Source organism: Mustelus asterias, chromosome 4 (genome assembly GCF_964213995.1).
Source record: "Mustelus asterias chromosome 4, sMusAst1.hap1.1, whole genome shotgun sequence".
Taxonomy (NCBI): domain Eukaryota; kingdom Metazoa; phylum Chordata; class Chondrichthyes; order Carcharhiniformes; family Triakidae; genus Mustelus; species Mustelus asterias.
The window spans coordinates 14,491,962-14,506,142 of NC_135804.1; the positions used below are offsets into that span (position 1 = coordinate 14,491,962).

The following is a 14,181-nucleotide window of genomic DNA, read 5'->3' on the forward strand; positions in this document are numbered from 1 at the left end:
GTGTATGGGGATTTCTCACGCTGGGTCCATATATACAGTGTATGGGGATATCTCACACTGGGTCCATATACACAGTGTATGGGGATATCTCACACTGGGTCTATATACACAGTGTATGGGGATATCTCACACTGGGTCTATATACACAGTGTATGTGGATATCTCACACTGGGTCTATATACACAGTGTATGGGGATATCTCACACTGGGTCGATATACACAGTGTATGGGGATATCTCGCACTGGGTCTATATACACAGTGTATGGGGATATCCCACACTGGGTCTATATACACAGTAGAACATAGAACATAGAACATTACAGCGCAGAACAGGCCCTTCGGCCCACGATGTTGCACCGACCAGTTAAAAAAAAACTGTGACCCTCCAACCTAAACCAATTTCTTTTCGTCCATGAACCTATCTACGGATCTCTTAAACGCCCCCAAACTAGGCGCATTTACTACTGATGCTGGCAGGGCATTCCAATCCCTCACCACCCTCTGGGTAAAGAACCTACCCCTGACATCGGTTCTATAACTACCCCCCCTCAATTTAAAGCCATGCCCCCTCGTGCTGGATTTCTCCATCAGAGGAAAAAGGCTATCACTATCCACCCTATCTAAACCTCTAATCATCTTATATGTTTCAATAAGATCCCCTCTTAGCCGCCGCCTTTCCAGCGAAAACAATCCCAAATCCCTCAGCCTCTCCTCATAGGATCTCCCCTCCATACCAGGCAACATCCTTGTAAACCTCCTCTGCACCCTCTCCAAAGCCTCCACATCCTTCCTGTAATGTGGGGACCAGAACTGCACACAGTACTCCAAGTGCGGCCGCACCAGAGTTGTGTACAGTTGCAACATAATGCTACGACTCCTAAATTCAATCCCCCTACCAATAAACGCCAAGACACCATATGCCTTCTTAACAACCTTATCTACTTGATTCCCAACTTTCAGGGATCTATGCACACATACACCTAGATCCCTCTGCTCCTCCACACTATTCATAGTCCTCCCGTTAGCCCTATACTCAACACATCTGTTATTCCTACCAAAGTGAATTACCTCACACTTCTCCGCATTAAACTCCATCCGCCACCTCTCGGCCCAACTTTGCAACCTGTCTAAGTCTTCCTGCAAACTACGACACCCTTCCTCACTGTCTACCACACCACCGACTTTGGTGTCATCAGCAAATTTGCTAATCCACCCAACTATACCCTCATCCAGATCATTAATAAATATTACAAACAGCAGTGGCCCCAAAACAGATCCCTGAGGTACACCACTTGTAACCGCACTCCATGATGAATATTTACTATCAACCACCACCCTCTGTTTCCTATCCGCTAGCCAATTCCTGATCCAATTTCCTAGATCACCCCCAATCCCATACATCTGCATTTTCTGCAGAAGCCTACCATGGTGAACCTTATCAAACGCCTTACTAAAATCCATATATACCACGTCCACTGCCTTGCCCCCATCCACCTCCTTGGTCACTTTCTCAAAAAACTCAATAAGGTTAGTAAGGCACGACCTACCTGCCACAAAACCATGCTGACTATCACCTATCAATTCATTACTCTCCAAATAACTATAAATCCTATCCCTTATAATTTTTTCCAACATCTTGCCGACAACAGAAGTGAGACTCACCGGTCTATAATTCCCGGGGAAGTCTCTGTTCCCCTTCTTAAACAATGGGACAACATTCGCTAACCTCCAATCTTCTGGTACTATACCAGAGGCCAACGACGACCTGAAGATCAGAGCCAGAGGCTCTGCAATCACTTCTCTTGCCTCCCAGAGAATCCTTGGATAAATCCCATCCGGACCAGGGGATTTATCTATTTTCAGACCCTCCAGAATATCCTGCACATCCTCCTTATCAACTGTAATACTGTCTATTCTACTCCCTTGCAACCCAGTGTCCTCCTCAGCTATATTCATGTCCCCTTGCGTGAACACCGAAGAGAAATATTGGTTCAATGCTTCACCAATCTCCTCCGGTTCCACACATAACTTCCCTCTGCCATCTATAACTGGCCCTAAACTTGCCCTAACCAACCTTCTGTTCTTGACATACCTATAGAACGTCTTAGGATTCTCTTTAACCCTATCCGCCAAAGTCTTCTCATGTCCCCTTTTAGCCCTTCTAAGCTCGCTCTTCAACTCCCTCTTAGCCAATCTAAAGCTTTCTAGTGCACTACCCGAGTGCTCACGTCTCGTCCGAACATAAGCCTCCTTTTTCTTTTTAACCAACAAAGAAACTTTTTTGGTGCACCACGGTTCCCTAGCCCTACCAATTCCTCCTTGCCTGACAGGGACATACCTATCACAGACTCGCAGTAGCTGCTCCTTGAAAAAACTCCACATGGGGATATCCCACATTGGGTCCATATACACAGTGTATGGGGATATCTCACACTGGGTCTATATACACAGTGTATGGGGATATCTCACACTGGGTCTATATACACAGTGTATGTGGATATCTCACACTGGGTCTATATACACAGTGTATGGGGATATCTCGCACTGGGTCTATATACACAGTGTATGGGGATATCCCACACTGGGTCCATATACACAGTATATGAGGATATCTCACACTGGGTCTATATACACAGTGTATGTGGATATCTCACAGTGGGTCCATACACACAGTGTATGGAGATAGTTGACACTGGATGGATTTGCTCCCCCTGCTGGTTGGGTTGGGGTACACACTCTCTCCCAGCTGGCTGTGCGCAGGCGCAGGGGTGACATCCGGCGGCGCTGCGTCAGTTCCGCTCTCTCTCTCTCTCCGGGTGGTTGTGCGCTGCAGTTACAGAGTGAGTGTCCTTGTGCTCCGCCAGGGTGGGCTTGTTCCCGGGGGACCGCGGGGGGAGCAGCCCCTGCTGCCCTTTCCCCCTGCCGGCAGCGGCTGTCCCGCTTCCCCAGGCCCCATGGAGCCGCCCGGAGCCGGCCCCGGGACGGCCTGACCTTGGCGGTGGCTCTGCTGAGGCCCGGGGCCTGGGCCCTGGATCCCCTGACAGTGGGAAGGGAAGGGGATGGGGGAAGGGAAGAGGGGGGATGGGGGGTCTCTCAGGCCTTCCTCCCCCCCCCCCAGTAAGAGCAGAGGGAGGGAACACTCCCACTGCCTCTCAAAGCAGGAAGTAACTGTGCAGCTTTCAGCACAGTCTTAGGGGTAAGCGGTTCAGGACTGGGGATGAGGAAGAACTTCTTCACTCAGAGGGGTGTGAACCTGTGGAATTCTCTACCACAGAAAGCTGTTGGGGGCCAGTTTGTTAGATACATTCAAGAGGGAGCTGGATGTTGCCCTTGTGGCTAAAGGGATGAAGGACTATGGAGAGAAAGCTGGAGTGGGATAGTGAAAGTGTATAATCAGCCATAATATTGAATTGTGGTGTCGCCTTGAAGGGCCAAATGGCCTACTCCTATACCTATTTTCTATGTTTCTAACAAGGGGGTGGGGAGGGAGGGAATCACTGTACAAAGCACATCCTCACCCCAGCCTGTGCTAGATTACTTTGCAAAAACACCCCTCCCTTCTTTATTTAATTTATTAGTGTCACAAGTAGACCTACATTAACACTGCATTGAAGTTACTGTGAAAATCTCTTAGTTGCCACACTCCGGCGCCTGTTCGGGTACACTGAGAGAGAATTTAGCACGGCCAATGCACCTGACCAGCACGTCTTTCGGACTGTGGGAGGAAACTGGAGCACCTGGAGGAAACCCACGCAGACGTGGGGAGAACGTGCGGACTCTGCACGTACGGTGACCCAAAGCTGGGAATCGAACCCGGGTCCCTGGTGCTGTGAGGTTGCGGTGCTAACCACTGTGTCACTGAGCAGCCACTTTAACCCCTCAGGGAATCACTCTTCAACCTTCACCTTCATCTCCATAAATCCTGATGTGTATGTTAGGTGAAAAGAAGGAACAAGTGATGGGCTTCTGTACCATCACTGGATGTGTCTCACTGATTTGCACATCTACTGTTGCATTGTTTTAGGTTGAATTTGGTATCATCTGCATGAAAATATCGAGTTCCCTTACCAGTTGAACTGCGGGGAGGGGGACACAAATTTGCAAAATTCTCAAGTGCCAGGTTATCCACGTAGGATTGGTTGGTCAGCTGGTTAGATTGGGCAATATGGCTGAGAGTTTCAAATTGTGTTTTGTTAAATTGGCACAACCGCAGCCTTTCAATTGAAGCATCTCTGAACACCGAGAATGTTGCGTGGAGTGCAGCTGCCTGCAAGGAAGTGGCGTCTGATTGTAATTTAGTTGCCTGTCTTTTCCTCGTGCTTTGGCCTGCTAAATCAGGATGAATGGGTTCCTGTCCAAACTAATTTATTTGAAAGAAGGGACTGAGCTAAGTATCCTTTTCCCATCTCCAACTTGGGTTTTTATGACCCCTTTCAATGCTAATTTGTTCCAAGCACTGCCCATCTGAAATTATTTGTGCTGGACATTAATATACATCTTATTTAAAAATAAATTGTGCTCCTTAGTGACCTGAAGCTAATCTGATGTCAACTGTATTTCCATACTGAGAATATTTGGATGTTAGTGTTTGCAAACCTAGTTTCGCTTTTAGGATAATTAGGCTAGCAAATAAGTTGGAGTTTCGCAGGGTAATAATTCCATGTTCTGTTGCCAGGGATTGAAGAATTAATCAAGGTATTTTGAACCTTAAAGTATATCCCAGCTTTGCATGATTAGCAGTTATGGCATTTTTACCATTTCAATCCTTTGATGGTGTGTCATAGTTAAACTGCAGTGGTAATCAATTAATCCTATTTTGCTTTAACAGTTGGAAATATCCATTCTATTCAGTTTGAATTTCTCCATAGATTCTGCTGACACTCTATAGCAGTTCTCAGTATGGGTCATATTCTCTATAGGTCATATTCTCTATATATTCTCGGTAAGGGTCATAGAGACAGGAATAGGCCATTCAACAACTTGGACAGGTAAATTGCAGTTCCAGTCAGGTAGTACTGTCTGACTGTATCCTTGCTTCAGTCAATAATAAACTATTATTCAGCCTCAAATACTTCCTCTTCTCTGCAATTGTTGCTTATTTGTTGCTGGAATTTATTCTACAAGTGAATTTTGTATAGTTGCCCTGCACAGTGGAATATTCTTTCTACAGGATTTTTTAGTTTAGGTCCTATTAATTGATAGGTGATGTCTTCTAGTCTAGTCAACGTTTGAACTTCCATGTGTCTATTTGAATTAATTACAGATAAATCAGGGAAGTGAAACCATAGGATGGAATCTTTGTTCTAGTTTATTACAGTAGATTTTTTGAGGAAATAATCATTCTGGGTGTGGCCACCTAACTGGATTGAATAGAAATGCCACAATATAATTTCAAATGTTCTTGTGTGTGTCCTTCTGAAGTTACTCTGCAAGGTCATACTGGGTATTGTCCAGTCAGCTCTGCACCAAGCATGTGCCCCAATATAAGATACCCTGCAAGAATTGCTTTTGATGATCTGAATATTTATGCAGGTTATATTTTTGTATATTTGCACATCGTTACTTTGCTGTGTAACTAGGATTAGTAATATGCAGTAATGCTGTTGACCCCCTCACTGAACTAAGGAAAGACAGAGTCAAGGAAATGTTTGTTCTGTAGTCGGGCTGTGGGAGATTCCACTGCCTGTTATAATACTTCCAACACTATCAATATTGCTTAATCTCAGATTACAAATGATTAGTACATGTTAACGATTAATTGAGTCCCCCCAATCTTAGAACTTTTCATAAGGAAAATTAAGATGTTCAATTGAACCTGTTTTTTTTCTTGAAGTTTATAATTCCAAAGGTGACTGGATTCATCTGATCAATCCACCTTTGGTTTTGCTCGTGGCTGTTCATCTCTGAAGATTGCCCTTTCGCATTTTCTCTGAAGGTGATCAGATTAGAACTTTGGCCCTGCTCATGAATCATCAAAGCTTTGGTGTTTGCAACTTCTGCCACATGCTGTGCTGAATGCTCGTAGGCATTGAATTTCTAAACACTTTCTAACAATGTTACTGACGGGAGTCACTTGGTTCTGACGAATGTGCTTTGTTAAACCATTGCAGGATGTTGGCTTCCAGGGCTCTCAGCCTCGTCACCAAGCGTGCACTTTCTACATCTGTTTGCGTGCGAGGACAGGGTGAGTAGCAAATTCTGTGGTTAGAGGTTCTAAATTCTAGTGCTGAGTTAGAATGTTGGTCTAATTTTGACTGATTACATGTTTTAAATCTCCATCAATGGCCTAGTGGTATTATCGCTAGACTATTAATCCAGAAACTCAGCTAATGTTCTGGGGACCCAGATTCGAATCCTGCCTTGGCAGATCGTGGAATTTGAATTCCAATTCCAATATAAAAAAATATCTGGAATTAAGAATCTACTGATGACCATGAAACCATTGTTGATTGTTGGAAAAACCCATCTGGTTCACTAATGTCCTTTAGGGAAGGACATTTGCCATCCTTACCTGGTCTGGCCTACGTGTGACTCCAGAGCCACAGCAATGTGGTTGACTTTCAACTGCCCTCTGAACAAGGACAACTAGAGATGTGTAATAAATGTTGGCCAGCCCGCGACGCCCATGTCCCACAAATGAATGCTGGTTCTTAATCTTATTGCATGATTATGGTCTTATTAGTGTAGCATTAGATGTTTATGCAATGAATCAGTTTATTTGGTTTTAATGACAATGTATCATTGAGTTAGCACCATACAATGGATGACATTTGGTGGTAGTTTTTATATCGTATTTCATTGAACTTCTCGATGAAAATTTAAATTAAAACTATTTGCAGTGTCTGTCACTGCAATGGAGCAGTGACAGACATTTTGCACCAAAATCAGTCTAGATACTTCTACGCTTAAACTTTTGAAGATGATGTCTAAACTAAATCAAAAGCTTTTTGTCCTTAGTTCAAGGATAAATATGCTTATCTAACTTTATTTAGTCAAAACTTTTATACTGCATGCGAGTGCTCTGCTGGTGAATAATTGCGGTGCTAAAAGATGGGGATAAATTAATCCATAGAATCCCTACTGTGCAGGAGGAGGCCATTTGGTCCACCAAGGCTGCACCGACTCTCCGACAGAGCATCTCTCCAGGTGCCCCCTCCCCCATGGCTAATCCACCTAACCTACACATCTTTGGACAATAAGGGACTAAATTTAGCATGGCCAATCCACCTCACCAGCACATCTTTAAGTTTGAAGGGTGGTTTGATTTGGAGAAGGGTAACAAGTGGTAATGTCACTGTACTAGCAATCCTGAGGCTCCAGTTAATGCTCTGGGGACATGGGTTCAAATCCTAGCATGGCAGCTGGTGGAATTTAAACTCAATCAATAAAATCTGGAATTACGAACAAAAAAAGCAACACATGAACGCCTCAGCGCTTTTGTCAGCACTGTGCACAGAAATGAATCAATTGTCCAAATGTGATCTGGCTGAAGTATCACAGGCTCAGTATAACCTCAAGACATGTACTGTACTGTTTGTTCTATATGCTCCAGCACATTCCTTTCAACTGTTCTTCCACATTGTGCAGACATGAAAACGGATTAGTCTCCCATATTTTGAAGTCACTTCCTGAGTCTGTCTGCCAATTTGGTCCCATTCATTGTTCCAATTTATATAAAATTACAATGTGGAAAGCTTTAAATGTTGAGTTAAATTTAATTTGCCATTCACGGCTAAGCCCTTCAGGAAATTGTATCCTCTGTCCTATATTTAGTGTCTCGAGGAAATGCGTGCTTACATTGGAAATCAATATCTGGATCATAAATGTAGACCAGAAGCTTTGGGATTTATGGTCATGTCAGAAAATTCTGATAGCAGGAAAATTTCTAAGTCCATTAACTCAGTGTTGTATTTAGAAAAAGTAGGTCTAAGCTAAACTAACCACATTATGTATTAGTTTAACACATAGCCAAAATGCATTTGCGAGTCACAGCTCACATAGTGCGAATACTTTGAGTAACTGCTTTCAACACAGTTTAACCAAGATTTGCAGAGATTAATCCAAATATTAGTGGATGGAAAGCCACAAGATCTGAAATATGCTCACTGCTGCCTTTTCTTTGTGGGTATGTATGCTTGTGTTTTCATTTTATTGCCTGCTGATGCATTAAGAAATCTCTCACCTCTGCAGGTGTTGCAAAGATTGACGATTTTTCACTTTCCGCTTACTACGATCGTAAAGATGAGCCTCTTACTGCCATTGACTTTGTGGATAAACTGTCTGGAGAGCAGAAGTCCCTGAAGGAAAAGGAGAAAAGCTCTTGGGTTTCTCTTTCCAGCGATGAGAAGCTGCAGTGTAAGTAACTGAAGTGATGTTGTGTAAACTGCGTGCTGATATTGGACCTGTCTGATTTGGTGGTTGGGGGTGAGCTGCAGTGAAGGCAAGGGAAGAGGTTTGGCGGTTGGGGGGGGGGGGGGAGAGGAGAAACGGGTGTTGGGGGGAAGCTGACAGTAAAGGGTTGGGGGAGGGGAGGGGAACGGAGGTTGGGGAGAGGGGAGGGTAGAGGGTTGGGGCTGGTTTACTTGCAATCAGCTGGAACTTGACTGCATGAATCTCAAGATGCCTTCAGTAAATACTGTGTATGGGTATAGTGAAGGAAGAGATCTGTTTACTCCAGTTCTCAATGTCTGCGAATAAGGTGCGTGGAAGTTCAGTTTAGCACATCTTCAGACTCAGTTATTCGGTAACTTCAAAAGCATTCAAGTTTGCCATTGTTTTTTCACTGTTCCTGGAGATGCTGCGAGATAGTTTTGTTGGTGCAAATCACCCCCTGGTGGTTAAACTCCTAATGACCAGTTGGTGAAATAGGAGACCCAAGCCAATCTCATCTAAATTTTAAATTTATCCGCAAAGCGAAACATTACAAATGCCTAACCTGACCACACCAGTGTTGATAAATGTCTCTTTGATTAAGTGTAATCACCCTATGCCTTCCACCTGTATACGTTTAACCTTCATTTATACAATTAACACTCAGCCATGACGCTCTTTGTGAAAGTCTCGAGATTGGCCGGCTAATTGACTGTGGAAGCTTTGCACCGGAGTTCAATCCTGTCATTGCCTGGCATCATTGTACATACTTTGGGAAGATTAATTGAATAATAATTAAGCAGAAACTTTTGTAGAATAAAATCTGAATTTTCCAGTGTAGCAGGTGACCAATCAGCCCATTGTGGCTGTGCTAGCTGTTTCCAAGAGCAATAAGCATTCCCTTTAAGTGTTTCCTTTTCTGATACGGATTTTACCTTGTATCCAACTGCTAGACCATAAGGGATAGGTGCAGAATTAGGCCATTTGGCCCATCGCGTCTGCTCCACCATTTGATCATGGCTGATATGTTTCTCAACCCCATCCTCCCCCCATTCCCTGTAACCTTTGATTCCCTTCCCAATCAAGAACCTATCTACCTCTTGTCTTAAATACACTAAATGACCTGGTCTTCACAGCCTTCTGTGGCAATGAACTCCACAGATTCACCACCCTGTGGCTGACAAAGTTCCTCCTCATCTCTGTTCTAAAGTGTCGTCCCTTTACTCTGAGGCTGTCTCCTAGTGTCTCCTAATAGAAACATCTTCCCCACTGACCAACTGAATTCTGCTCATGTCTGTACAGGCTGGAAATTAAGGTGGTGGCTATCTGATTTATATTCCTTTAAAATTGTTTACAGGCTAGGTTAATGGATTAGATATTTTATATCTGGATAACTCTGTGTACGGATGATTTTCATTAAGCTGAGAAGGGCAGAACTGTGTGTATTTAAATTCACGTAGAACCAAAGAACTTCTGATGAGTTGGTTAAGGTTTTCCAGTTGATCCTTCCCTCCTATTCTTTCCCTGAAAAATAATCAGATAAGATACAATTTAATCAAATATGCAGTTTTTAATTGTCCACAGTAATGTACAGCATGAATGTTACCTCACAAGTCCCCTTTGGGACATACAGGCACGAGGATAATAAGACCATGAGAAATAGGAGCTTGCATAGACCATCCAGTCCTGCTCAATCATTCAATAAGATTGTGGCTGATCTATGTCAGCTTCACCTTCCTTCACACACTCCTCGTCCCTCCCTTCCCTTAGTTTTCAAAAAACCCGTAGATCTCGGTCATAAAATGGACTGATCAACTGAGCATCCAACGATTCAAACCTTTTTGAAGACATTTCTCCTCACCTCCAGTCTGAAGTGGCTGACCCTTTATTCTGAGACTGTTCTAGGCTCCCCAGCGAGGGGAATAATCTATTGAGCCACTTAAATTTTATTTTATTCTAATTGATACCTTGGTAAGTATCCTGAGCTTCTTACTTGATGCTTCCAGCTCTCTACCCCCCGCTTCCTCCCAAAAACTCCAAACCCCTCCCCGCTATTTTTGGTTAAATATTTTTCATCACTTGGATATGCGCTGACAAGTATACAAGTGTTTAAAACCAATTTTGCTGCTTATCTTTTGTGGAATCTTTTTAGTTTCATATTTTGGTTATTAAAAATGACTTGCGTTACATTCTGTTAAAACAATTGTGTGGCAGCTGGTTTACTTAAATTCCGCTGCAATTATTTCTTTTTTTGCCTCTCTCTCAGGTTCTTTCTCCCTTTTCCCTCCGTTACTTGGTTCTAAGAATTATTTTTTGGGAGAAGGTTGTGGATTTCTCCATGGGCTTGTGATACCTGCAAAGTGAAGAGCGCGAGCTGTGAGACAAAATGCAGTTCTTTCCCTATCTCGCCTCTAAGTGCAATTGCATGGCATTTTTCTTTTCTAGTAGCCTGGCGAACAAACTGAATAACTCCTAACAGGCAGGTCTATGTGAATGAAATGCTGCCTTTGGAACATACTCATTCTGTAGCAAGCAATGTAATTGCACTTTGCTTCTTAGTTAGAAGCCTAGCTTGAAGGATAGAATGAAACTGTACAAAAGGAGGCCATTTGAGCCATCGTGTCTGCCAGCTCCCTGAAAGAGCTTTGTGATTAGCCCTATTTCCCTGCCTTTTCTCTGTGGCCGTGCAAAATTTCCCCCCTTCACATATTTATCCAACTCCCTTTTGAAAGTTCTTATTGAATTTGCTTCCACCTCGTTTCAGGCAGTGCCTTCAGGTCATAACTTAGTTTTTAAAAACCCTCTTTTTGTCCCTCTTTCTTTTGGCACTTACTGTGTCTTCTGGTTTCTGAACCTTTTGCCATTGGAAACATTTGCTACTGCCAAACCCTTCCTGATTTTGGACACCTATTAAGTCTCCCTAACCACTTGTCTTTCGAAGTTATTTTTTTTTAAAAAGTAGGTATGCTTAAAAAAAAAAGACATTTCTTATTAATTTGGTTTTAATTAATTTCCTCAGTGTATCGTATTCGCTTTCACCAAAGCTTTGCAGAGATGAACAAATCATCAGGTGAATGGAAAACTGTTTTTGGTGGAGTTCTTTTCATGGTGGGTTTTACTGGACTGATTGTCTTGTGGCAGAAGACGTTTGGTAAGTGGAATGAGGTTGTTGTACTAGATGAGAGATGTTATGTCGAACCTTGTGTTAGGCCACATTACACACACCATATATGCAGCACAACCCCTTGTATTATCTGTGCTTGAACTGAGTGAGTACCCAGTAGTTGCCCCCTGGCAGAGAATGTTGGGTCGAATCAAGTTGGCTGTCCAAGATGGGCACAGTTATGTAATTTTAGAAGGGAAAGATTTTGGGTCACATTGCACATTTAAGTTTATTTATTAGTGTCACAAGTAGGCTTGCATTAACACTGCAATGAAATTACTGCGAAAATCCCCTAGTCACCACACTCTGGCGCCTGTTCCGGTATACTAAGAATTTAGCACGGCCAATGCACCTAACCAGCATGTCTTTCAGACTGTGGGAGGGAACCGGAGCACCCGAAGGAAGCCCACGCAGACACAGGGAGAACGTGCAGACTGTGCACAGACAGTTGACCCAAGCCAGAAATTGAACCCAGGTCCCTGGTGCAATGAGGCAGCAGAGCTAGCCACTGTGCCACCCTCATGTGTGCAGCACAGCCTCCTGCATTGTCTGTGCTTGAACTGAATGAATACCCAGGATTGGGGAAGGATGGCTTAGCATTGCGGTTTGCTTAAGAATATATGCATTTTTAAAAATTCAAGTACTTGTGAAATATTCAGGAATATTTCCAAGTTACGGTTTCTTGGGGGGTATTGTATTATGGAACAGGGAATAGAGGGTTATACTGATAGTTAGATGAGGCTTAAGTGGAGCATAAATGTCAGCATGAATGGTTAATTGTCTGTTTGTGCTGCATATTCTATGTAATTCTGCACAATTTTGCATCATTTTAATGACAAAAGATTTCCTTTTATTTTCAATGATATTAACACGAGGAAATGTCATTGAATTCAGAATCTGAAAATAACTGGCATTTTCCAATGTATAAAACTGTCAATGTGGCAACATACTTGCGAAGTAAACATTCCTATAATTGAAATAAGATGCTGCCATCAGAAAAGGGTCAAAGCACCAGCTTAAACTGGCAAGACTTCCAAGCAGAGGAAATATACATTTATATCTTCAACTTTCTCAATCATACTCTTGTTACTGCTCATTAAAAGGGTGAACAATTTATTCAAGTATTAGATTCCAGCTGGAGGAACCAATTGTTGGTGCTCTAATGTGTGTCTCTTGCCTGCAGTGTATGGTGATGTTCCTCTCACGTTCTCTGATGACTGGAAGGCAAAGCAGACCAAAAGAATGTTGGACATGAAGATGAACCCAGTTGAAGGCATTGCTTCAATGTGGGATTATGAAAATAACAAGTGGAAGAAATGAATGTGCACTGGAATCCTTAACGGTTACTCATTTAACATTTCAAATATGAGCTTATGTGTTCAGGACTTCAACTTACAGTCTGGTGTTAATCTGTAAATTGAATATAATAAACTTGACTGCTTTACGTGAGTTTGTCTGCTGGTTGTTGTTTTAAAAGTGGCAATTTCTAACTTGAGATGGGGAGGATGCAGAAGCTGGAAACAACACCCTAGTACTTTTGAAATATTTCTGCAGGAATCCTTCCAATTTACTGTCATCTAAAGGATGTATTATAGTCAAATTGCCCTAAATCCAAGTGAGGGTCTTGAGCAACTTGTGCTGTAATATCATTAATACAATGAGTTTCTGCGCATTAAAGTCAATGTTGAATGTATTATCTATTTAGTCCCTTTTATGGTGAGCTTCATTTAATATTCTGGTTTTGTGTGAAAAAACATTGATTACTCTTTCAAAAGCTGATATCTCGAGCATTTGAGGCTGAACGGAAAAGATACCAGAACCTGGAACAAAATTGACAGGATCACAAGTACAGACACTTTGGCATAGGACAAATCCAATTTGTGAGATGAATGTGGCTCAAAAACCAGTAAAGTAAAAAGTAGAGTTTGTTTATTAGTCACAAGTAAGGCTTACATTAACACTGCAATGAAGTTACTGTGAAATTCCCCTAGTTACAACACTCTGGCGCCTGTTCAGGTCAATGCACCTAACTAGCATGTCTTTCAGACTAGGAGGAAATGAGCACCTGGAGGAAATCCACACAGACACTGGGAGAACGTGCAAACTCCACACGCTGACCCAGACTGGGAATCGAGCCCAGGTCCCTGGCGCTGTGAGGCAGCAGTGCTAACCACTGTGCCACCCACACCGTGACTGGTGTGGGAGAAATGGGTTCTGGTTCATGGGGCACTGGCACCAACACTGGGGAAAGTGGGTCTGTGCTGTAGGTCTATGCCTGAACGGCTGGGACTGGTGTTGTGAGCCATGTAACAAGGGAACTAGAGAAGGTTTTAAACCAAGCAGTGGGGGCAAGGAATCAAATTTTGGAAGCTGTAGACAAGAGAGTAGAGACAAGGTAAAGGAGAAACGGTGGCTCAGTGGTTAGCACTGGTGCCTTAGCGCCAAGGACCCCAGTTCGATTCCCGAATTGGTCACTGCGTGGAGAGTGCAGGTTCTCCCCGTGTTTGTGTTTTGTCTGGGTGTTCCAGTTTCCTCCCGCAGTCCAAAAGGCGTGCTGGTTAGGTGCATTGGCCATGTTAGATTCTCCCTCAGTGTACCCAAACAGGCATCAGAGACTGGCGACTGGTGGATTTTTGTAGTAACTTCA

General features: G+C 43.2%; 1 protein-coding gene across 4 annotated transcripts; it reads left to right on the top strand.

Moving 5' to 3' along the window:
- Positions 1-2,757: 2,757 nt before the first annotated feature.
- Positions 2,758-12,983, top strand: cox4i1 (cytochrome c oxidase subunit 4I1). Of its 4 annotated transcripts, none has more exons than XM_078210587.1 (6): positions 2,833-4,696; positions 5,835-6,022; positions 6,112-6,185; positions 8,192-8,356; positions 11,391-11,522; positions 12,718-12,983. In XM_078210587.1, the coding sequence occupies exons 3-6, from the start codon at positions 6,113-6,115 to the stop codon at positions 12,852-12,854; spliced, it is 507 nt and encodes a 168-aa protein (XP_078066713.1). In that variant the 5' UTR covers positions 2,833-4,696; positions 5,835-6,022; position 6,112; the 3' UTR covers positions 12,855-12,983. The 4 variants fall into 4 exon arrangements, with proteins under 4 accessions (XP_078066712.1, XP_078066713.1, XP_078066715.1 ...); XM_078210589.1 differs by having other exon boundaries at positions 5,937-6,022; XM_078210588.1 differs by having other exon boundaries at positions 2,833-3,197.
- Positions 12,984-14,181: the final 1,198 nt, after the last annotated feature.